Genomic DNA, 25,007 nt, shown 5'->3' with positions numbered 1-25,007 from the left:
GTACTGGGAGCCAATGGAGGTCTTTCAGGACCGGTGTTATATGGTCTTGGCGGTCGCTCCTAGTCACCAGTCTAGCTCCCACATTAGCTGCAGTTTCTGGGTCACCTTCAAAGGTAGCCCCACGTAACCTGTTCTCAGAGTGGCCAACCAGATGCCTGTTTGCAGGATCCAAGCACAAGAACCCTCCCCCCTCCTGCAGTTTCCAGCAACTAATATTCAGAGGCATTTCCTGCCTCCAACAGTCGACAGCTGTCAGGATTCGAAGCCAACGACAGCCTCACCGCAATGGCTATTTGTCCCGAGTCGAATGAAAACAAACTCTTTATCTGTCTCTCTTTCCAGGATCCACCAACCTTTGAATGCTGCACAACAGAGATAAGAGGAACTGGTGGTGGTGGTGGAAATCTCAGGCTCCCTCCTGGCAAGTGAGATGCTACTGCCAGGGGTTCTCTCACAGAGGGAAGCGAGCAGAAAGCACCTCAATATGCAGAAGCGGGGTTTTGCTGGGTGCAACCTCCTGAGGCTCCCCTGAGGGGCCTGATCCTCAGCTCCCTCACTTGCAACAGCATGGATCTGATGCAGCAAAAAAGGAAATAAAATACGCCTTCCAACTTCTTCCTGAGGTAGGAGTCAGCAAGACTTTGGATGCGCCAGTAAATCTGATACTCAACCAATCCCTTGTTAGGTTTGCCCTGGAAGCAAGTGAATCTTCGGGGCCCATTTTAAAAAACATCCAGAGCAGCAGTGACATGAAGCAGATCCCACGGGAGGGAATTCCACTGGCGTGGGGCCACCCCCAAAAGGCCAGTCTGGTATCTATCAGTCTGATGCTTTTGCAAAACATGATGGGAGAAAAAGGGCACAGCTCCCGGGACCAATCTTAAGGTCTACGCGGGTTTATAGGAGCATAGGTGTTCCTTCAGATAACCAGGTCCCAAACCACTTAGCGCTTTCAAAAGGTCAGGAGCAACACTTTGAAATGTGGCCTTTGCAACCGTGGGCTTGGGCTTCAGAAAAACAACCAGGCTATTTCTGGTGAGGTCTTTAAAAAAGAGAGTTAGTTCTGTGTTCATTTCTGAGTCAATCCAATGTGGCTCAACCCTATTTTTATTTTATTTATGATTTTCAGTTTCATACACTTCAATAATTTTCCAATCATTTTAACATTAAAAAACTCAACTTCCTTCCCCCTCTTTCTGCGGTTCCTTAAATTTATTTTTAGTATTTTCAGCCTATCCAAATTAACTTAATGTACTCATTTATCCACCTGCTTTAAATATATACTCTTATGAAACTGCAGGTTATTACGATAATCTAATGCGGCTCGACTCTGGCAACAAATTGAGGCTGTGTGAATTGCACAAATGTGATTTAAGGCATTTGCTGAATTGCCCTTAATGGATCATGGTCCTGCTACTCCTTGCCTGTTCAGGATGGGAAGCAGGAGCCAGGAAAGAGGAAGGGGGAGGTTTTGTAGCTGGTTGATAAGCCTGAGCTGTGACCAAGAAACACGCTGATGCTTTGAGGGAACTGAGGCTACCAGTGTAGATAGCATAAAAATAGGATTAAGTAAAACCATAGGAGGAAGAGACTATTTTACACATCACTTGGGAAGACAGACAAACTACTGGAACTGGAAGAAGCAAAGATCCCCAGTGTCGAAGCGATGATTTTTCAACATCCACTTTGTTGGACTGGTCATGTTGTGCGGATGCCTGATTATCATCCTCCAAAGCAACTGCTCTATTCTGAACTTAAAAATGGAAAGCGTAATGATGGTGGTCAACAAAAGAGGTTTAAAGACTCTCTCAAGGCAAATCTAAATTTAAAAAGTAGTATAAACACCGACAACTGGGAAACACTGGTCTGCAAACGCTCCAACTGGAGAACAGCCTTTATCCAAGGTGTCATGGAGTTTGAAGATGCTCAAACTCAGGACACAAGGGAGAAACATGCTAAGAGGAAGTTACAGGTAGGTAGCCATGTTGGTCTGACGTAGTTGAAACAAAATAAGGTATCTGAAGAAGTGTGCATGCACACAAAAGCTCATAACAATGACAAACTTAGTTGGTCTCTATGGTGTTGCTGGAAGGAATTTTTTTATGCTAAGAGGAAGGCATGCTTGGCAAATCCACACCGTGATCAACTCCCGCCTGCAAACCAATGTCCCCACTGTGGAAGGACGTGTGGATCCAGAATTGGCCTCCACAGTCACTCAGGGACTCACTGTTAAGGGGAGACAATCTTAATCAGCTACGAGGGATTGCCAAAGAAGAAGAAGCTCTGCCCCCAGGGTCAGAGGGGTGAGGGCTCATGTGCTTGAATCCTGCTTGCAGTTTCCCCACAGGCATCTGAGAAAAGAATGCTAGGCTAGATGACCCACTGACCTGCTCCAACAGGGGTTTCCTGGCATTCTTTTCGAAGCCACACAAATCCCACCACGTCTCACCTTTCTCGCTCGGCACGTACAAGAAGCCTTTGTTTGGTCCATCGGGGCTCGAGCTAAGGAGGCAGCCAGGTGGAGCCATGCAGACTCGGCCGTGGTAAGGGGGCTTGTGGGACTGGGCAAAGTAGAGCTTCCTAGAAGAAGGAAAGAGGAGAGTAATGAAGTCGGACGATCAATATGAGCGCTACAGAACATCACGCCCGTCCCTCGGGGCTTCAGGGACGTGCCAGAACCATTTCAATGTCTGCATCTCTCCCTCCGTCCCACAGAGTTGACCCAGATTTTGCAGCTTTGACAGCAGAGACCAACAGGTGAATCGTCTGCCGATAGGGCAACGAAGGACGGTGCCATTCACATAGAAGCTTTTCTATGGGATTCTATGGGGTTATACAGTGGTACCCTGGCTCTCAAATGCCTTGGAACCCAAACACTGCAAACGGTTTGAGAACTTTTTTCGGAAACCGAACGTGCTCCATTTTGAGTGTTACGCTTCCGATTTGAGTGGCACACTTCTGTTTTGAGTGGCACACTTCCATTTTGAGGGTTACGCTGACGTCTGTCTGTTTTTGTTTTTGCAGATTTTTTGTTTGATTGATTGATTGATTGATTGTGTGACTGCAGGAAATTGTTTATTGCTTTCATTTTATGGATCAATAGTCAATTCTAGCACGAGGGGGGGCCACCTAAATCATATAATTTGGTATTTGGATCAGTGGTATTAGCAGTGCTTTTTTCTAAAATAATCTTTAGGGGTACTCTCATTTTGACTCAAGAAAACCACCATGTTATAGTTCAAATCGGGGGAAATAAACATAGTAAATGGACAAAAGTACAAAGATTCACAAACTGTTTAGGGGTATCCGTCCCTGTGTCCCCCCAGAAAAAAGCACTGGGTATAAGTAGTTATATTATAATTTGCTATTGTTATAATGAGGCTAATATTGGATTGCAATTGAAAAATCAATAAAAATTATTATAAAAAAGAATGTTGCTGCTGCAATGGGATAGCTCAGTCAGTAGAGCATGAGACTCTTAATCTCGAGGTCATGGGTTCGAGGTCAGAGGGTTGGACTAGATGACCCTCCTGGTCCATTCTAACCCATGTCAGAGTTTAGTCACTGGGCCTTTACCTCGTGCGCTGCTGTTCCTTTGCAGCCACGTAGAAACTGAAGTCGAATTTCCACCCTCTCTTGGCGTCGCACGACAAGGTGGTCACCATCCACTTCTTGGGGCCCGTCTGTTGGACATGCCCTACTGTGGACATACAAGCGGTCAGCCTCTTGGTGAAGTTACCGTAAGGAACTCTATACACCTAAGCAATGGATTAATGAAAACAGAAGACTTCACTAACACATGTCTCGGAGCCGAGGAAAATGGGACGCAAAAAAAGAGAGAGAGATTAGCATCGCACACTTTCCCCTGCATGAAGCGGCAACTAGATGATAAGGGCTTCCGGGCTTAGTGTGTACATACGCACGCACACACACACACACAAGATTGTGTGCTAAAACTATTGCACAAGCCCAGCTCCCTCTAACCAGTAACCAATGGGTGCAAATTGCAAGGACTAGACATTAGGAATGACTTTCGGATGGCAAGAGCTGTTTGACCGTGGAACGGACTCCCTCGCAAAGGGATAGACTCCCTTTCCTCTTAAACAGAGGCTGGTTGGGCCATCTGTCGGGGATTCTTTTGCGGAGATTCCTGCATGGCAGGGGGTTGAGCTAGATGACCCTCTGGGTCCCTTCCAACTCTATGATTCAATAATAATAATAATAATAATAATAATAATAATAATAATAATAATAATAAAATTATACCCCACCCATCTGTCTGGGCTTCCCCAGCCACTCTGGGCGGTTCCCAACAGAATATTAAAAATAATAATCAAACATTAAAAACTTCCCTAAACAGGGGGAAATTCCCTGCAAATTCCATGAGATAGCAGTGGGTGAGGCCAAATGTAGTTTAATGACATCGGGAGGGACAAATGTCCCCCTCTCCTGCCCTAAACAGGGAACCTTGAGCGCTATCGGACAATTACTAATAATATACAAATAAAACCAGTCACACATGTTGCAACAGGACTCCGGGGGAAAGGAAGTCCCATGGGTTTACCCCAGAGACGTTCCCTATATCTCCGCCTTCCCTGCCCTGCATGAAGCTGCATTAATGAGAGCATTATGTCTTAGCCACATGGGTTATTGATAGGTGCTCTGGAAACTCACCAGGAAAGAGGGGATGTCTCCGTCTCCTGCTGACACGGTCTGCCATGGCGCTGGGACGGTGGCATTAAGAGAGAATCTGTAGACCACTGGCCGGCCTTTGCCTTTGGATTTGAAGATGTAGACTGTTCCCTGGGGGTCTGCTGTAGAACATGGTACAGTCAGCCTGAGGGGGCCCTGAAAAACCCACCCACCAGCCGGACTTCACCCTCAACATCACCACAGACAATTGAGCTAGACGACCTTCCCAGAACTGCGTGCCAGCAGAGGACTAAGAGAAATTGTTTTTTGGTTAAAGGTTCTCCAAAGGCAGCATATTCACAGAGGAGGCTGACTTCCGCCTCTCTGTATGAGTCACTGCTATTGATCGCATTCTGCCACTGGGTGGGGTGGGGTGAGGTGGATTGTCGGATCTGTTCCTTTTCCATGTGGAATATTTCCATGTGGAATATCCTAGCCACGCCATGAATCCAAAACACATTTAATTCAAATGGCTCCCCCACCCCACCCCACCAAGAATCCTAGGAACTGTATTTTGTTAAGTTGCAGCTCTGTGAGGGGTCGACTACAGTTCCCATCAGTCTTTGGAAGAAGCATCATGCTTTAAATGTATGTGTGGATGTGACCTGCGATCGAATGGTTCAAATCATTCTACATGTAGGACATCGGGCAAGAGAAAGAGGCTGCCTGTCCCATCTCTGTATGTATATTTGTTCTGAGCTTGCCTTCACCCAAGCCTAAATCAGTGACACAGAAAAATAGAAGGCATCCCCAAATACCAAAAAAATAGAAGGCATCCCCAAATACCAAAAAATAGAAGGCATCCCCAAATACCAGGCACCCCCAAACTGCGGCCCTCCAGATGTTTTGGCCTACAACTCCCATGATCCCTAGCTAACAGGACCAGTGGTCGGGGAAGATGGGAATTGTAGTCCAAAACATCTGGAGGGCCGGAGTTTGGGGATGCCTGGCTTATACAGCCTTCACCAACCTGGTGTCTTCCACATGTTTTGGACTACAACTCCTTATCAGCCCCAACCAGAGGTATGAAAAGACTACTACATTTCTCAGTCCAAGATATACCCAGCAAGGGAACAACCTGAGATAAAGAAATGGTGTCTATGTTTGCCTATTTTCCTCTTCCCTCCTCCTCTCTCTTTCCTTTTGTGTAGTGACTTTTAGATCGCCCTGTTCCAATTTATCTTATGTGAGCCGCTTTGGGCACCTTTGCGGCTGAAGAGCAGGCTTACAAAGTCTTTAAGTAAAGAAAAAAACCCAGCCACCAGAAGCTTATGGAACATTGTCGGAAAGAGCTTTCATAGCTTAATTGGAACCAGCCAGTTTAGGGACAGATGTTAAATAAACAGGAAATCATGCTCTATACCGTATCAGGTTTCCTACAAGAGTACTCAGAGGTGTGTGTGTGGATGTAAAGTATAGAGGAATGTGGGAATTGTTTGTGAACTCACCTTGTACAATTCCATCCCCTGCAGCACTTCCTCGGCTACCCCACACAAGGCCAGACCCCCGCTTCTTCTTCTCCAGAGAGGTACGGATGTTATTCTGCAGATTACGAGGTTTTTCCTGAAACAAGCCTGTCGCACAAGGTTAGTCAGGGACAAAAGGATCTCCAGCATCAAGAGGAGGACAACTAGCCCCCCCCCCTGCAAACAAGGCTTTCAAGCAGGGGATCTTATCCCAATCTCACCTGGAAAACACAGGGATCAAATCTAGGACCATTTACATGCAAACCTTGTGCAAAACTGAGCTACAGCCTTTCCCTTAAGACACAGAAACATCAGAAGCTGCCTTATACAGAGTCAGGCCACTGGCCCATCAGTATTGTCTACTCTGACTGGCAGCAACTCTTTAGGGCTTCAGACAGGAAGTCTTATCCTGGTCCTGGAGATATTTATTTCTCCAAGGAGCTCAAGGTGGCTCTCCCCAACTCATTTAATCAACCCCGTTAGGCTGAGAGACAGTGACTGGTCCAAGGTCACCTAGCCAGCTTCACGAGTGAGCATGGATTCGAACCTCGGTCTCCCACTCCTTTGCCTGACACTCTAACCTAGTGGGAGTTGTAGTCCAAAAGCAGCCAGAGACCCCAGTTTGGGAAACGCTGCTCTAACCATTACACCACACTGGGGAGGAATTTCTTTCCCCCTTTGGTCATGATCTTGGGAGAGGCTGATGGGAGCTTAAGTCATAGTGGCTTCTCCCACAATTTGATGCAAGTTCTGCACCACAACCAGCTCCGAAACAGAATCTTGCTCCATACAATCCAGCTTCAGATGCAAGGCCGTGCTCTCCAACCCAGGCAGGTCCCCTTCCCAAGACCCCTTAAAAACACTGTATGGAAAAGCAGGGTGGTACTATTTTGCACCAACATGGAAGCAGCCCTCCTGGGATCTGGCAGGTAGGATGGCTCTCTGTTGACCAGCAGTCTCTGGGTTTCTAGCCGAGAGGCCCGACTCACCTGAGCAGGTGATACACGAGATGCCCTCAGCGCTCAGATTGTACTTTAGGTCCAGCAGGACCTGGATGTTGGTGTCGGGCCTGAAGAGAAGGGGAGCCCGGCTTGCTGGGCGGAGGCGGCTGGCGAAGAAGACAGACAGAAGGAGAACAGAGAGGAAGAGCCCTGGAAGAAGAAGAAACAGGGAAGAGGGTCAAAGATGGACCATGCCAGCATCTTCTCACCTCGCATCCCACTTCCGAATAGGAACAATGTCAGCATTGTGGGACCCAACAGGGAATAAGGAGATGAGGCACAGCAGGTTGGATCCCTACTCAGAGTAGACCCAACTAACGTGTCAGACATAGCTAACTTAGGCCCCATTCATTTCAATGGCTCTACTCTGCACTGGATCCGACCCCAGGTGGTGCTCAGGATAATCATGACTCGCTCGATGCAAGGAAGGGAAAGAGTTTCCACCCTGAGAGCCACATGCACACCCAGGAGAGGCTTCTGGGGCCACATGCCAGTGGGGTGGAGGTAGCCAGATGGAAGAGCTGGCAGGGAAACAGCTAGGGCTCTCACTTTTGTTCCAATCCTGCAAAAGAGAGGTTTCTATGCACACACAGGACACACACAGATAGCTTGTCATTCTCCTTTCAGGCAAGGAAGAGGCATGATCACAGTTCACAATCCGTAACAGTGGGGTGTCGCCGGGGGAGAGCGAGTGTGGCTTAGGGGAGGTGGGTGTGGTCTGGGGTGGAGAGGCGTGGCCTGAGGATGGGGCCATGGCCTGTGGAGATTCCTGAAGCCAAGTCAGAGAGACCTGTCAGGTGCCATGTGGCCACCAAGTCTGGAGCCCCCCACCCCACCTCTGATGCTGTCCGAGCTTTGAGTAATTTAGTGATTTCTGTTTCGAAAAATCACATAAGCCACTTTGGCAGGTGGGGAGAGGGCAGCTGGGCCAAATAGCATACCTGAGTCTCTTGTTCTACAAATTTTAATTCCAGGAGTTTACATTTGAACCTTTCAATGGAATTTGCTATTATCTGTAGTCCAATAGGTTTGTTTTTTTAATATTGCTTTAATTTAATTACTTTTTAATAATTATCTTTTACATGTTTTCAGCTCTTTGTATTTTATCTGTATAGTTTTAAGCTGCCTTGAGTCCTGGTCTGGGGAAAAGCCAGGATATGAATACATTGATTATGATTAATAATAATATTGTTTATTTTGTGCATTTTGATTATATTAATAATATAGTTTCCTTTGTGCGTTTTGATCACATTTCATTGGTTTTGAAATATAGAAGTCCTTCTTCTACATTTCACTGGTCGTGTAACTGGTTTCTACAGTTTGCAAACTGCTTTGGAACCTAATGGGGCACCTAGCAGAATATAAATTAATAGATAATCATATAGCAATAAATATTGGATCTCCGCAAAACAGATCCAGGAATGCTTACCAACAATCACCCATCTGCTCTTCACGGCTGACCACAAAACCCAGACCTGGAGGAGCTCCTGTAGGTGAGCGATGAGATGCCCTTGGCTGTTATTCTTGGTGGGGAGCGGAAGACTCTCAGGCAGCACTGAGACCAAGGGAACATCTCCCATTTCCAGAGTCACTAGCAAAGGAGCAAAGAACACTTTTAAGAACAAAGGCTCCTTTCCCTTCCTTTTCATCTGCCCCAAATCTTCCAGCATTCACCTTCACTGGGTTAATCTCTGATATAATGAGAGGGAGGAAAGTCCTTCTTCACACAGTGAATAAGTTAGACTGCGGAACTCTCTCCCACAGGAGCCAGTGAGGGATGGCATAAAAAGAAGGCTGGCATTAAAAGATGACAGAAACAGTGGAAGAAGACTGGAAGAAATTTAAAGTTTATTTAAAGAATAAGCATATAATAGAGTAGAATCAATGGAAGTGAAGGAGATACAAGGAGGTTGTAGATAATAACAAGTTAAGAAATAAGTATTGTTAGAAGTAGTTATATGTATGTAGAAAGAAATGGAATAGTAGAGAAGGTAAATATCAAGGATTATAAGATATAGAATTAAGTCAATTTTTAAGTAAAGTTAGTTGTTTATTATGATTTTGAAATTACTAAAAGGGATTTACATTTTAACACAGAAGGAGGAGGAATGAGGAAGTCATTAGATGAGATAAGAAGAGAGATTATGAAATAAGAATTATTATTATTATTGTATTTAGGTGTTTTTGTATTTTGAATATTTTTTGGTTGTTATTTTTGTTGTATCTGTTGTCTGTTATAAAAATCAATAAACATATTTTTTAAAATAATAAAAGATGGCATTAAAAAGAAGGTTGGGCAAGTTCATGGAGGCGGATAGGTTTGCTGTCAGTGCCGACTAGCCACCAATATTTATCATTCATTCATTTTCTTTACATGCTCATGGTGGTGGACTTTCCCTTTTTATTCTCACAACAATCCTGTGGGGTAGGTTGTGCTCAGTGCCACTGGCCCAAGGTCACATCCATCCCACTGAGTGGGGAGATTTGAAACCGGGTCTCTAAGCACTACACCAAACTGACCCCTTATTTTCTGAAGTGCAGCAACCAGACCCGTACACAGATCGCCCATTGCAGTTGCACCCTAGATTTGCACCAATGGGCGATATAATATCTGCAGCTTTATTTTCAATCTCTCTCTCCCACCAATCCCAGGGATGAAATTTGCAAAGCCAAAATTCTGAAATGATGACCCCTCCATTTAGCACCTCCCTATTGTTAGTCTTGTTTACCCCCCCCCCCAAAATATATATCCTGAAAGCATGGGTGTAGCCAGGGGGTCAGCTGCTCCCCCGAAATCAAATCAAATAATAATAACACTTAACTAAAAGTAGAAATTGTCAACATCAATGTCCCAACTAAAGGTCCCAACCAAAGAAGAATGGCAACTTAAATTGACAGAATATGTACAACTTGCAGACTTCACATATAGAATAAGAGAACAAGAAGGAACATACGTTTAAAGAAGATTGGGAAACGTTTAGTGAATATATGGGGAATAATTGTGTACAGCTGAAAACGCTGGCAGCGTTAAGATAAATTCAATAGTGTAGATAAGTTTAGATGGATGCAGTAATGGAATACCGATTTTGTGGTTTTTGTAAAAAATATGCAGGGATTTTATGATATGTAAAATGAAGCATGGAAAGAGAAGAAGGGAAGTCATCGATATCTTAAGGATGTAAAATGTTTATCTTTCATTGTAAAACACACACACACACACACACACACACACACACACACACACACACACATCAGTATATATACCGTATACATTATATTATATATATATGCGCGCACATAAATCGTAGAAAAATTCTGACAGATTTTTTTGAGCACTTGGGGTCAAAAGAAGGTAATTTAAAACAACTGTTGTGGAGACATTCCATTCAAAATCTGCTAGACAGAGCCAGACAAAGGATGATGAAAGGTGGGTGTTCTGCCCCCCCCCAAAAAAACATAAATCCTGGCTATGCCCATGCCTCAAAGTATGGTTCCTCCTCGGTTTAGCATGCATGTTGGAGAGAAGCACTCTCTTCCTTCATTATAATTACAGCCTCATGCATGCATACACAGAACTACCTTCCCTGCCCCGTTGACCTGAGGGGGTCCCCGGAGGAAATTGCCCTCCTGTCTCATATTATTCCAGAAACGCTGCAAAGAAGCCATTTCCATAAATTACCATGCAGGGCAGGGGTGGCATATCAACGAGGTGAAGCGCCTGGCGAAGCAGGAGCGCTTTGCGGGAGGAAAAACAAACTCTGCAGCTGAGCAAATGCTCTTGGTGAGGAAGCCAGTACCCCAAGTCGGCTCTGAGAGTTTCAGGGGGTGGTCGGTGGGGAGATCATAGGAATAAAAACACAAGGAGAGCCCGGCTGGATCGAGCCAACGGCCCGGCTAGTCCAGCATCCCATTGTCTGGGTTATAGGTAGAATCGTAGAATTGCAGAGTTGGAAGGGACCCCGAGGGTCATCTAGTCCAACCCCCTGCAATGCAGGAATCTTTTTGCCCCATAAGGGTCTCAAACCCACGACCCCGAGATTAAGTCTCATGCTCTACCGACTGAGCTATTGGGATGGAAGAATCTGGCAATCCCAATTCTTTGCATCTCAGTTTCTTTAAATTCAGTTTTCCACTCTTTTCTCCAGCAAAAGAGAATAAATTCTTATGGAAATTCTTCAGCATTTTAGTGCCGATACATACATATTCACTACACAATTTTGACTTTTGCTATGCTTGCAGACCCCTCCAAGTGTCCCTATTTTCCAGGGACAGTCCCGGATTTACAGAAGCCATCCCGGTTTCTGATTTGTCTCACGTTTCCTTAGGACATCCCTATTTTCATTGAAGAAATGTTGGAGGGTATGTGTTTGCAGTTATGCAGTTGTTTTATATGTCGTAAGCACCTTGAGCATGGCTTTGCTTTGGAAAGGCAGCAGACAAATAAACTGAATGATTGATTGATGTAACTTTCTGCAAAGCATTTCCCCTAATTAGAACACATTTCTTCATGTCATTTCCACTAATTTGCAAGGACCTTATGATGGGAGGATGGGTAATAAATAAAATAATTGCAGTAGCAACAATGACATGAGAAGAGCTCGCTGGATGAGGACAGTGATCTATCTAGCTCAGCATTTTGGAATCACAGAATTGTAGAATTGGAAGGGGCACTGAGGGTCATTTAGTTCAACCCTCTGGAATGCAGGAATCTCAGCCCCAAATCCTTTTCAAATGTCCTTCTGTCAAGCCAGGTGTCCCACTGTATTCATTGTGCATGCAAATTCTCTCTCTCTTAATAAAAAATGCAATAGAGTCTCCACAGAGAAAAGAACATAGCAATAAGATTATTATTATTATTATTATTATTATTATTATTATTATTATTATTATTATTTGAATTTATATATCGCCCTATACCCAGGGGTCTCAGGGTGGTTCACAGAATAAAATAAAGATATGAAACCACAAAATACCTAATAAAAATAAAAACAACACCCCAATAGGCCCCCTCCCCACAAAAACACATTTTAAAAGGGCATAGGATGTAAATCAGATAAACCCAAGGCCTGGTTAAAAAGGAATGTTTTTGATTGGCTCCTAAAGGTGTATAATGAAGGCACCAGGCAAGCTTCCACAGATGGGGAGCCACCGCAGAGGAGGCCCCGTTCTCGCGTTGCCACCTTCCGGACCTCTTGAGGAGGTGGCACTCGAAGGAGGGCCTCAGAAGATGATCTCAAGGTCCAGGTAGGTTCATATGGAAAGAGGCGGTCCTTGAGGTATTGCAGTCCTGAGACGTTTATGGCATCATTTCACATGGCCTTAAAACACTGGCAGTCCCTATAGGTTTTCCGCAGACAGTTTTGTGAGGCTGGGAGAGCTTTACTTTCTTTCCCTGCCTTGCGTATGAAAAGGAGGGAGGCCAGGTTTCATCATAGGTAGATATTGCCACTTGCAACGTTTCTAAGAGAATTTTCTCTGTTAACTTGAAGGAAACCGTTCATAGCTGCCAACCCTCCCCTTTTTTTGCGGGAAACTCCCTTAATCTAAGCCACAGCTGTCAACTTTCCCCTTTTTTGCTGGAAATTCCCTTATTCCATTGCCGTTTCCCGCTGCTATCTTGGATTGTTAGATATACCGTAGACCAGGCATCCCAAACTGCGGCCCTCCAGATGTTTTGGCCTACAACTCCCATGATCCCTGGCTAACAGGACCAGTGGTCGGGGAAGATGGGAATTGTAGTCCAAAACATCTGGAGGGCCGATGTTTGGAGATGCCTGCTGTAGACTGTCCCCAGGAGAGGTGAGGCTGCTGATCCCTTATTTTCGAATCCGAAAGTGGACAGCTATGAAACCATTCATTGTTACGGTTATGTTACAGCTCTTTGTGTGATCATGCATTGTATGGATTTTTTTTATTTTTTAAAAAAGACACTGAGCTCAGTCCTGCCCCCTAGGGACTGCCTACCTGGCTCGTCTTCCACACTGAGCAAGGGGATGTCGTCGTCCAGGTAAGGAAGGCCGCCTGGCCCTGGACCACCCACAGCCTCTGAGGAGATGAACAGCCCGTCTGAAACGTGCAGTGCATTCGGCTTCACGCATTTCTGGCTGCAGCTGCGGGAGAAGGAGGGAGGGATTTGGCACCCAGTGAGCTTCTCAGAGCACTTTGCCCCTTGCAAAGCACCTGCGGTTCATTATTGCTGACACAGCCAAGAGCAGATGGAGCAGATCAGGAAAGGGTCATGGTCAGAGCCGGGCATCAGGTGCACTTGATGTGCAAACCACTTCCCCTGCTGTTGCGCCAGAGGGATTGAGAAAGAGACATGCAAAAACTCACACATACTGGCTGGAATCTGTGATGCTCTCGAGATGTTGTTGCTGGACTCCAGCTTCTTTCAAGTCACCCCCTTGGCCTGTAGCCAGCCTGGCCAAAGGCCAAGGGGGGTGGGGGAAGGTTGTAGTCTAGCAATATCTGAAGCGACACAGGGTCTCCAGTTGGAGCTAATTGGAACTGCAGTCCAGCCAGTTGGTAGGCAGGGATGGAGAAGCGGCAGCCTTCCTCATGTTGCTGGACTCCAACTAAGAGCATAAGAAGTGCTGAATCGGGCCAATAGCCCATCTAGTCCAGCATCCTGTTCTCACAGTGGCCAACCAGATGCCTGTGGGAAGCCTGCAAGCAGGATTCGAACACAAGAGCACCCGCCCCTCCTGAGGATACCAATAACTGGTATCACTGCCTCTGACCGTGGGGGTCTCATCAATCCCAGCTGGCAGTGCCAATATTCGGGGATGAAAGGAGATGCAGTCCAGCAACGGTTGTCTGGGGTGAGCAGGCAGCTAATCACACTGTGCAAGTCGGAGTTAACTCTTTATTAGCAAGGACACAATCTGCACACCGACTTGGTGGAGTGTCAGGCCTAATGAGCACAGCCTGGTAGGTCTTGCCCCATGGGTCGGTTGCCGAGATTTAAAATCCCTGCCTCCTCACAGCCGTCTAAGTCCCCTCCTCTCCAGGGATTTCCCCAAGCAATTGAGGACTACACCTGCAGGCAGCGAACCTTTCCTCCGCCCTTTTCATGCCTCTTCTGGTTCTGGGAGACAAGGAGGGAAGGGAGCTCGTTGCAGCAGGAGGGGGAGACACCAGCCTGACTCATCTCTGCCTCTTGACCCCCCACCTCCCCTGCTTCAGCTTCTGCCTCCGATCCTGGACTTTCCCTGCTACGGACTCTCCCAGCTCACTAAGCTCTGCCACCTCTTTGTCTTCCGACACCTCCTTTCCCCAGTCTTCTCCATCTGACCACTCATCACCATCCCAGTACCACTGAGCCTTCTTCCCTTGGTGGTTCCCCGTCTGGTTTCTCCCACCATCCCTCTGTGTCCAACCAATCCCTGACAAACATATGGAGTGCCACAAGCTTCCGACCCCTGCCTTACAACAACCTTGCAGGGAAGGCCAATATTATTACATCCCCCTTTTCAGACAGGTTTTTGAGGCTGAATCGGTGTGTTTTCCTTAGGGCTTTAGTACTAATACTAATACTAATTTATTATTTATACCCCACCCATTTATACCCCCCATTATAGCTCAGTCAATAAACCTCACCTGGATTGGCAGGCATTCTCCAAGGGCGACAAGTAGAGGGACCAGACCCCGAGGGCTGCAGGCATGATGAAGAGGACTGCCACCCAGCAGCAGGAAATGATGAGGGACATGAAGAGGCCAAAGTCGTGGACAGCTGGGATCTGCAGGAAAAAGGAGAGATGGAGGCGGATTTCAATTCTGTTTGCATTTAGGGGTGAGTCTAATTAATTGGGGTCGTGGGTGGTGCTATGGTCTAAACCACAGAGCCTAGGGCTTGCCGATTGGAGGGTCGGTGGTTCGAATCCTTGCAACGAGGTGAGCTCCCATTGCTCGGCCCCAGCTCCTGCCAACCTAGCAGTTCAAAAGCACGTCAAAGTGCAAGTAAATAAATAGGTACCACTCCGGCGGGAAGGTAAATGGTGTTTCTGTGTGCTGCTCTGGCGGCTTAGTCATGCTGGCCACATGACCCGGAAAAACTGTCTGCGGACAAACGTCGGCTCTCTCGGCCAGTAAAGTGAGATGAGCGTTGCAACCACAGAGTCGTTCATGACTGGACTTAACTGTCAGGGGTCCTTTACCTTTACCTTTTTACCTAATTGACAGGAGGGAGACCTTCTCAAGAGTCGTAGTTTGTTAAAGGTCGCTCCTCTCTCTCTCTCTCTTTCTCTTACACACACACACACACACAGAGAGAGAGAGAGAGAGAGAGGAATCATTTCACAAAGAAGCTGGGAAGAAAGGGAGGGGAGGGGGAATAGAAGGGATGGTTGTTGTTGTTGTTGTTGTTGTTGTTTGGTAAAAGGACACAGTAGACATTGGATCTAGTGGAGAGGGAAAGGGGAAAGGCTCGATGCAAAGGATCTGGAAAGGGAAAAGGGGGCCGGGGAGGTGAGAGAAAAGTTAAGGAAGAAAGAGATTAGAAGGATCTGGCGAGGGAAAGAAGGTGAGCAGAGGAGAGGGAAAGGAAAGGCAGAACTGGAGGATCTGGAGATGAAAAGTGGGGCGGGGGAAAACAAAGCTCATTTTAAATGTGCCAGAACTGAGGAGGCATGCTGATGCCTCAGTGCATTTGCAGGAGAGCTAGATGAAGAAAAGGAGCAAAAGGAAAGCACCAGCCTGAACAAAACACAGGCTGTTGACTTCAGACTAAAAACGTTGATTCCTTAAGCCTTCATCCTCTATGCGAGGGGCGGTGATGCTTGTGTTGTATTATTTCCACATTGTGGCAATGCCACGGGCAAGCTCCATGTCCTTGGAAGTTTTGTTATAAAGCAAAGCTCTCCTGAAAATGCTTACCTGGGAGAAAATGTTGGCTGCGTACGCCGCAGCTGTGGTCAAGGAGGTAAAGAAGGTGGCTTTGCCAGCTGTCTGGATGGTGTGGACCATGCGGAGGTGGAGGTCTTTCAAGTGTGTGGCCTGCCGGTAGGTGTTTATGAAAACAAACACGTCGTCCACACCTGAGATCACACAGAGAAGAAGGGGTCAATCAGAACCTGCTCAGAATCAACCAGCATGGTCTTCAGTTGATGCCAGGCACCACAATATTAAAACCATCTCCTACCCCACTATGAATGTTTATCTCCCAAGTGAGCTGTTGTCCAGGTCCGTTCCAAGATAGAGTTTTCTCTGTATTGACAGTTAAAGCTGTGCCTGAGTTGAGTGACCTTATGCCAAGTTAGACCCTTGGGTCCATCTAGTTCAGTACTGTCCACACTGACTGGCAGCAGCTCTTCTGGCAGGGGTCTTTCCCAACCCTACCTGAAGATGCTGGGGATTGAACATGGGACCTTCTGCATGCAAAGCAGGTACTCTGCCAGTGACCTACAGCCATCCTCTTAAGACACTGGGACATATGAAGCTGCCTTATCCCGAGTCAGGCTAATTGGTCCGTCTAACTCAGTATGGTCTACACTGACAGGCAGCAGCTCTCTAGGGTTTCAGGCAAGGGAATCCTGAGGCTTGAACCCAGGACCTTCTCCATGCAATGGAAATGCTCCGCCGTTGAGCCACAGCCTGATTTTTGATATCTGGGTAGGTTTAAGCCACTTACCAATCCCCACAATCACAAAAGCAGCCACTCCGTTCAGGATTCCTAGGTACTGGATCCCAAAGACGACGTGGTAGAGGAAAAGCGCCACAAGGCAACTGAGCCCGATGCTAACGATCCCAAAGAACGAGAGGAACACTGGAAGAGGAGGAAGAGAGAGCGAAAGATCAAGCAAACCGCCTTGCAGAGGGAACGCCCCAAAAGCGGATTCACACATGCATGCCCACAAGTGTCACGGTTGGTTTTGTGAACAGACACACAGCTGGAAAGCCCTGTGCCTGAGGTGATGGGGAAATACAGTCATAACTCGGGTTAAGTACGCTTCAGGTTGAGTACTTTCAGGTTAAGTACTCCGCGGACCAGAAAGTGTTTACTTCTGGGTTCTGCCACAGTAAAATTCATGTTAAATTGCTGTTTTAGGGGGTGTTTTTCATCGTCTGGAACGGATTAATCCACTTTCCATTACTTTCAATGGGAAAGTTCACTTCAGGTTAAGTACGGACTTCCGGAACCAATTAAGTCCTTAACCTGAGGTACCACTGTATGTTGTTACAGCTGCTGGCCATGCATTTCTCTGTCTCCCCAGTTGCTGGTTAACAGTCCAGAAATTGCCGGCTTCATCCACAGAAGCTAATGTTAGGAGATGGTCTCCTGATTGCTGTCTTGCCAAACGCAAGGTTCATTTGAAATCAGATTCAGAAGCAATACAAAACACAAGTGAATGAGAAGATTAAAGCTTTTATTCTAAAGAACAAGCAATATATATACACACCAAGCAAGCACTTCAATCTGCCACTTGGAAGCCCTCAAGAAAGCCTGTTAAGGAACAGGGGCAGGAAGGGCAACCAATGTCAGATCACTAAGTCCTCGATATACAATTTATCTTCCGGATAGATTGACCATACAATTGCTGAGGCTCTCTCTGGGTTTTAGAAAATGTCACCCATCAGAACTTGGGAGCAGCGGACCCGCCCAGTGGAGGAGGCAGATGTATGAAGTCAAAGCTACAAGCCCCATCGTCTCGGACCATTGGCTATGCTGATCATCGTTCCACGGTGTTGTTCTGGGACTGGGCAAATTCATGCAGGAGAAGACTACTAATGGCTACCAGGTATGCTGGCTATAACATAGGAAAGGAGAAAGTGCTCCGGAGTCCCGGGGTCCTGCTTGTGGATGAGGTGAGTCATTGGCTTAATCTAGCAGGGCTCTCCTTGTGTTCTAGGTTATCCTTGCTCCCGACTTAGCTTACCTGAGCAGGAAGCCAGGATGTAGACCAACACTGCAATGCAGCTGCTGCTGATGAAAGCCAGCAACATGTCATTGTTGAACGTCTTCCTCACTTCGTAGTCAAACAAATCTGTCCCACCATACAGCACCTGGACTTTGCTAGGGAGAAACCGGGGGGGGGGGGGAGGTTTCAAATAGAGAATAAATATTCATAAATGCACACATATCTAAATTTATGAACCACGTGTCTGAAACAGTATGGGAGAGCAATCCTGAAGCCATTTTGACTCTCCCAATGACCTCAAATATTCCTCTGCAGTAAAGGAGGCAAATGGGGAAAGCCTTCCCATTGCCTTTTTGATTTGATTTCAAATCCAGCCTTAAGGGTGTGTTTGTGTGTGAATAGGGTGAGCCTGTGACCTGGACTCAGGAACAAAAGTATTAACCCATCACAAAAGAATAGCCAGACTGTAATGCATCAGTGACCATTATCAGGTATCCTGGCAGGCAGGATTTCTGCTGGAGACCACCTCCTTCTGTGATGTATGTATGATGGGGTTTTTTTTTTGGGGGGGGAGGTCTTGAGCAATTTCAAAAGTGCACATAAGGGCTTGCGCACCATTGTTCAGGGTTCTCCTCCTTCCTGCATGTGGAGAGTGAGGACCCTGTTGCAACAGTTCCTTGAATAAAGATCAGGCTTATTAGCCACTTTGCTTCTCAAATATACTCTGGTTGGCCTCTGTTGTTTCCTCCTACCGATAGGGAACCCTCAAGGACTCTGTGTGGGCTCTGGAATACCCTGTAAGGGAAGGGGGGCAGTTTTTTCTTATAACAATACCAACCCCACGTCTTCATCTCTAGTCAGCCTACAAGTGCTAAAACCAGGGGCCGTGTTGCTCTCGTCGCCCATTTCTCTACCTCCCACAGCTAACCCTGACTCAACTCTTGACTGGTGGGTCAGAGGAAGATCTGTGGGAGGTTGCCCCCCCCTGCTGCGCTTCCCATCTCACGTCTGCCTTCAGCCAACCCACCAACCTAGTCTATTTATTTATTAAAAACTGCCCCACCAACCTCAGTTGGATCCCCAGCTGCTGGGCCTTCCTACTTACACCCAGCCCAGTGTGGTTGCCTTGCCCGGCTTCCTCTCCCTCCTCAGTCTAAATGTTGCCTTTGGAGAAGCCAGCAAAGAGTCCTGTAGATGGCTCTATCTCTGCTCCCTGCCAGCCCTCTCTGCCTTCCGCCCCTCGCAGAGAGCATCCCTCCCCAGCCGAGAGCAGCAGGATTACACTCTCAAGAGAGCGATTGCTGAGAGCAAGAGAAGAGCCTTATTGCTTCTTTCCCCCACTTCCCTCTGGAGCTTAGCTTGCTGACTCCCAAAGCCATGGATCCCACCTGGAATCCTAATCGGTATTTTCATTATATTAAACCTCACGGGGGAGGAAAAGAAGTGAGAGGATTCAGGAAATGGAGTGGCCAAAGTCGAGAGCTGTGATACACACACACACACCCACACACACACACACACACCGGTTGCCCAGCTCGCCTGCAAAAAGAGTCTTCAAGCAAAGCTAATCCCAGATAATTAAAATGAGAGAGCTGATAAAGTCTGAACCGCAGGAGAGGAGGAGAGAGAAAAGAGCCTGTTCCCTCGCCTGTTCCCTTGCCAGACCTGCCTCAAGCACTGTGCCCAGCCTCAATCCTCTTTCCTCCATCCCTCTCGATCCTCCATTCATGCAAGCAAGAAGCATTAGCAGAAAAGCCCTCGAAGAAGGGCCAAAAGCGGGCCAGTGAGAGTTATGGCTGGGGAGAGTCCTGCGGACCACACAGGGAACCCTGAGCCAGCAGGTTTGAGGATATCTCAACTGCCGTGTTCGTTCCCACTCTTTGGCCACTGTCATAGGTTCTTGCGGCTACTCTTGAGTAACGATGCTCCACACCTGCTTTTCTTTAAGGTGTTTTTATTGCGCATTCTATTTACAGTGTAAAGAGTCTGGAAAACATGTCTGCTTAGTCTGATTCAGAACCTCGCAGTGGCTTCTTTCTGTTTCGCACCCAACATAACAGCTTGGGAACCCCAAAGCGCCTCCCTCTCATCCTACGGGGTGCCGTACGCCTCAATTCAGGCTTCGGGGGGGGGGAGGGCCGTCCTTCTGACTGCTCTCTCTCCCGTCATTTCCTCCCCAGCTGCCTCCTTCTCTACTCAGTGTTGAGGCTCTTCGATGCTGCTAGAGCATCATCCCCCCCTCTCTGCTTCCTGACTCCTGTAATCTGATCCGCTACTGGACTTACTGCTCTGAGATGAACTCGACCTGATGGGGGGGGGCTGTTCCCTATAAGCCCTCCCCCTTACATCCATCATGAAGCAGGAGGCTCTCCATGGCTGCTACCCATGATGACATTGCTCTTCCTCCCTAGTCAGAGGCAACTGTCAAAGGCACTCCCCAGCCAAAGGAATGCCCACGACAGATAGTTAGCTGTTCATTGTCAAAAGCAGACACTTTGGAGTTCTACGGCTTAGAATAACAATGCACAGAACAGCTATTCCCAGGTCTGAGCTCTATGCACCAGTTGCAGCAACAGGGGGCAGCTCCCCCTCCCCCTGTTTATGTACCTTCCCCGCCCCCATAGGCTGCATGCACCCAGGTGGAGACTACGCCCCTATGGAAGCTGCCTCTGCTCTTCTCTCTTCACTCCCCTCCTGGTTCTGGGAGACAGCGGTGCAGGAGAGGCTGGGGGAGTCGCTGACCATTCATTTCCTAGCCCTGCCTCTTCCTCCTCTTCTTCCGGCCCTTCCTGCGCTCCATCCTGCAGCTCCGTGCTCCACTCCCTGTCTCCAGTTCTTGTCTCCTGGCTGGTACAGCTCCCACAAAATCACTGCCCCCCCTCTCCCAAGTCAGACTCCAGCCCCCACCCCCTTACCCCAATGCACACTCGTCTGTGCCCTGCCAGTCCTTGCCAGTAACAATGCTCCTGAATACCAGCTGCTGGAAATCAAATCTCCTTGCCCACTGAGGGCAGCGGGCCGGTCTTGGGTCATTCTGCCCACCTTCCAGCAGCTGCCAAAAGGCAGGGCCCATCCTGATGGGGCAGGAGGTGGGTGAGACGAGTGGCCCACCTCCCTAACACTGCCTGCTAGTCTCAGAAAGTCAAAACAGGCTCATCTCAAGAGCAGCCACAAGAGAGGCTCTGTGTCCTTAAATTTGGAGTCTGTATGTCTCCATGAGGACTAGACACTTCACTTTTTGAACTCAGAAGACTTAATGGACCCTCCTCTACCAAAGGGCTGCATCATCATCATCATCATCACCACCACCATCATTTATTATTTATACCCTGCCCATCTGGCTCAGTTTCCCCAACCACTCAGGGCAGCTCCCAACAGAATATTAAAAACACAATAAAACATCAAACATTAAAAACTTCCTTAAACACGGCTGCCTTCAGATGTCTTCTAAAAGTCAGGTAATTGTTTATATCCTTGACATCTGATGGGAGGGCATTCCACAGGGCAGGCGCCACTACCGAGAAGGCCCTGTGCCTGGTTCCCTGTAACCTCACTTCTTACAGTGAGGGACCCGCCAGAAGCCCCTCGGAGCTGGACCTCAGTGTCTTGGCTGAACGATGGGGGTGGAGACGCTCCTTTAGGTATACTGGTTCCTTCTGGCTAAAAAGCAGAGTGGGCTGGGAGAAGCTTGGAAGTGTTTTGCACCCACGGGCGAAATACTTTCCTTGCTCACCTGGTGGATTGTTTGGCCAGCAAAGCCACGTAGGTAACCACGAAGCTCTGGAACTTCCTCCGCTGTTCTTCCCACCGGTCCTCCACTGAGTAGTAGCTGGGCAGTGGAGCGCCAAAGAGGATCTCACTGCGCAAGAGGGAGCTCTTCCGGTTCTCCACCGACAGACCCTCATCCACATACCAGTAGAACTCTGGGTGGGTCATTGCAAGCTCCAGGGAACCTTGGGGGCAGGTAGAGAGAGACCAGAGGTTTTCAGAGGGAGACCGTGGCTCAGTGTTAGAGCACCAGCTTTATATGCTGGAGGGTCCTGGGTTCAACCCCTGCCATGTCCAGTTAAAAGGACCAAGTGGCAGGTGATGGAGGAGGCCTCTGTATGAGACCCTGGAGAGGGGAAGGGCTCAGGGGTAGAACAGAAGGTCTCTGGCAACTCCAGGTAGGGTTGGGAAAGAGACCTGCCCCCAGAGCCACTGCCAGTCAGTGTAGACAATACTGAACCAATGCTCTGGTTTGGTTTAGCATAGCTTCCAGGGGTCTTATGTTGCCAGGCACACATTTCTGAGGGGGCACAACCAGGCTCCCCCACAACAGGCTCCCTCATTGTGGCTGGGGCTGATGGAGTCCAACAACATCTGGAGGGCCACAGATGTTCCCCCACCCCCTGCTGTAAAGGTTAGGGCAAAAATCCAACCCTTGTGTGTGCAAGGAGCAAGAGAGATATGCTAACTGTGCCAAGTGCATTATAGCGACACCTAGTGGCAGAACACAGTCACTTGGAGTACCAGTTTCCTCACCAGGAAACCAGGAAAGATTTTAATCAGGGCATAAACACAGCAGGAACCGATAGCCTGGCGAGCTTTTATGAACTTGTTTGCAAGGCCATTTGAGATCCCAAGAGCACCAACAACTGGCAGGATACCTCAAAGCAAAGCCTTTTGTCTGCCCGATGGTTGGGCCGGGGCCCTGACCCAACAATTCTCACCTTGAATGTCAGCCAGATCCTGCCCTAGGCCATCGTAGTAGATCTTCCCACCCCTCTCCGTGGGGAAGAAGTAAGTCATGAGAGAACTAGGAGGGGAACAGTAGGAGTAGGAACCCAGCGGGAGATCCTTGAGGACCTCATGGGGCTTCCAGCAAAAGTCCCGGAAGTGAGGGTGGTCCATGATTTTGCGCTCAATCTCGTGGATGGTGACCAGGCGCTCAGAGGTGAAGATGTTGTTCTCAGCGTCTCCACGGGCCAGGAAAATGAGCTCAATCCGCCAGTGCGCATGGGTTTGTGTGTTGGTGCTCACAACCGCATTTGAGTATTCCCAGTGGGATAGGGCGCTCCGTGGCTGGCGGGAGGTTTGGTTGGCTGAAGGGGATTGACCCTGGGGAGAGGGGCTAGTCCTCTCTTGGTTTAGGCTGCTGCGCTTCCGCCTGGCTGTGCCAGCCGGCCGCGAGGCATTGCGGTGAAGGTGCTGCAGATGCTCAAAGATCAGCTTCTGCAAAGTCTCCGAGTTGAAGTCCGTCAGGTCCCGGCGGTTGCGGCCCCAGGAGCCGAACTGGGACTTGAGGGCCGAGGCCAGGGCGTCAAAGCGCTGCGAGGACTCGTGGTTGCGGATCTCGAAGGCGTTGTACGAGATGTCGATGTCCAGAGCTGGGTAGTGCAGGAACATGACAATGGCTAGAGTGGCTGGGATGGCACAGCCCAAGAAGAGGATGAGGCTGGCCGAGTAGGGGTTGGTGAAGATCCAACCCACGGCATCCCAAAAACTAGAGGTCGGCACAGCTGTGGCCGGAGTCCGTGGCCTGGGATTCCACTGGCACTTCCCACAGAGCTGGAGCCCTTCAGTTCTCTTGCGGGGGCCGACAGTTACCTCCTCTTCCTCATTCACCCAAGCATCTTGCAACAACGGGTCATCCTCAGCGTCCATCCTTGGCACCTGGAGGCCAACAGGAAAGAGAAAAGGGTGTGAGATTAATAGGTTGGAAGTAATGGTCGAGTTCGCACATAACTGAATAGCTGAGTTGGTTAGAGCGTGGGGCTGATAACTCCAAGGTTGCAGGTTCGATCCCTGTATGGGACAGCTGCATATTCCTGCAATGCAGGCGGTTGGACTAGAAAATCCTTTCTTATGCGCGCTGTTATGAAAAATGTACCCCAAAATGCGTTGCCTTTTAAGAAGGACAGACGCGGGTCGGAAGCTCCAAAATTTGCACTAAGTTCAGCTCCGCCGGGAAAATGACAGAGACCACATGATGCTGTCAGGAAAAACAAACTGATCCCTTTATTGCAAAATGCAAAGCTACAGCTGTAGGGTCCCTGCCTCTGGAAAGAAGGAAGGAACCCCGGGAAATGGTAAGGACCCCCTATATACCCTCCTGTTCCTGCATGGAAATCTCTGGACTGGGAGGGAGGGGGAGACAAGGGCGGTGGGTGGGAGATCGGATTAGCTGGGTGCGGAGATGACTTTTCCTTTCAGATGGAGAGATGTCAATCTCTCTTCTCCTGTCGTTGATGGCACTTCCCTTTGTTTTGACAGGTGGGCAATCCTTCGAGATGGGTGCAGAGGTGGGGCAGTTCCTGGCGATTTCCGTGGGGTGGAAGTCCACCCGGCAGGTGTTTTCCTCCAGGCCATGGAAGGGTGGGCTACGTTGAGGATGGCAATTTATTTGAATAAAGTTGTTCCAGCTAATCCCTCTATTGTCCATGTGTCCTTGAATGGGTATAGGGTGGTAGTAGGGCAAGGTTCAGGTGGGTTGGGATCATACAGGGTTCATACAGAAAATATACCTGGAAAACATACCTAATACAGGGATTTCTAATTAAAAGGTAGCAGTCCTGACATATACAGTTCTAAGATATAAAACAGCAATTCTAATACAGAGGCAGCGGATAGAGATTTCATGGTAAGAGAACATATAATAGGCTGTATTATTAACTTGAGTAGAAAAGTGTCACTTTGGATTTGGGCGGTTTCCCCCCCCCCTTCTGGAAACATTGTTTTGTTCTGGGTGGAGGGGAGGTGGAGAGGGGAAATGTGTGAGTTTATGCTAACTGTTGTGCATATGCAGATCCTTAAGCCTTCCTTCAGGCAGGGTCGGTCCTAGCGGGAGGGGGTGGGGAGACAGGGAAGATGGCATTGAGCAGGATTCTGGGTATTGCAGCTGTCAAATTCTGTCACCCCTCTCTGTTCATTAATAATGGTGTCCTGCAACCCCCCCAATATGATTTTATAACATCCTGCAACCCCCCCCCCAATATGATTTTATAACAGCG

At 48.1% G+C, this 25,007-nt stretch overlaps 1 protein-coding gene across 1 annotated transcript in view; it reads right to left on the bottom strand.

Annotated features, from left to right (window-relative positions):
• DISP3 (dispatched RND transporter family member 3) overlaps nt 1–25,007 on the bottom strand; it is a 71,750-nt gene that overhangs the window by 12,885 nt on the left and 33,858 nt on the right. The window contains exons 2-14 of the mRNA XM_035119553.2: nt 22,728–23,670; nt 21,749–21,968; nt 18,034–18,170; nt 16,788–16,922; nt 16,034–16,194; nt 14,759–14,898; nt 13,124–13,269; nt 8,589–8,750; nt 7,148–7,309; nt 6,141–6,266; nt 4,675–4,814; nt 3,577–3,758; nt 2,450–2,580 (exon numbers count right to left, since the gene is read on the bottom strand). Coding sequence (XP_034975444.2) covers nt 2,450–2,580; nt 3,577–3,758; nt 4,675–4,814; nt 6,141–6,266; nt 7,148–7,309; nt 8,589–8,750; nt 13,124–13,269; nt 14,759–14,898; nt 16,034–16,194; nt 16,788–16,922; nt 18,034–18,170; nt 21,749–21,968; nt 22,728–23,670 — 2,785 coding nt within the window. The remainder of the gene's footprint in view (nt 1–2,449; nt 2,581–3,576; nt 3,759–4,674; nt 4,815–6,140; nt 6,267–7,147; nt 7,310–8,588; nt 8,751–13,123; nt 13,270–14,758; nt 14,899–16,033; nt 16,195–16,787; nt 16,923–18,033; nt 18,171–21,748; nt 21,969–22,727; nt 23,671–25,007) is intronic.

Source organism: Zootoca vivipara, chromosome 6 (assembly GCF_963506605.1).
Source record: "Zootoca vivipara chromosome 6, rZooViv1.1, whole genome shotgun sequence".
Classification (NCBI taxonomy): Eukaryota; Metazoa; Chordata; class Lepidosauria; order Squamata; family Lacertidae; genus Zootoca; species Zootoca vivipara.
Note: the sequence above shows the minus strand (reverse complement) of the source record. Positions and strands in the feature narration are given on the sequence as shown.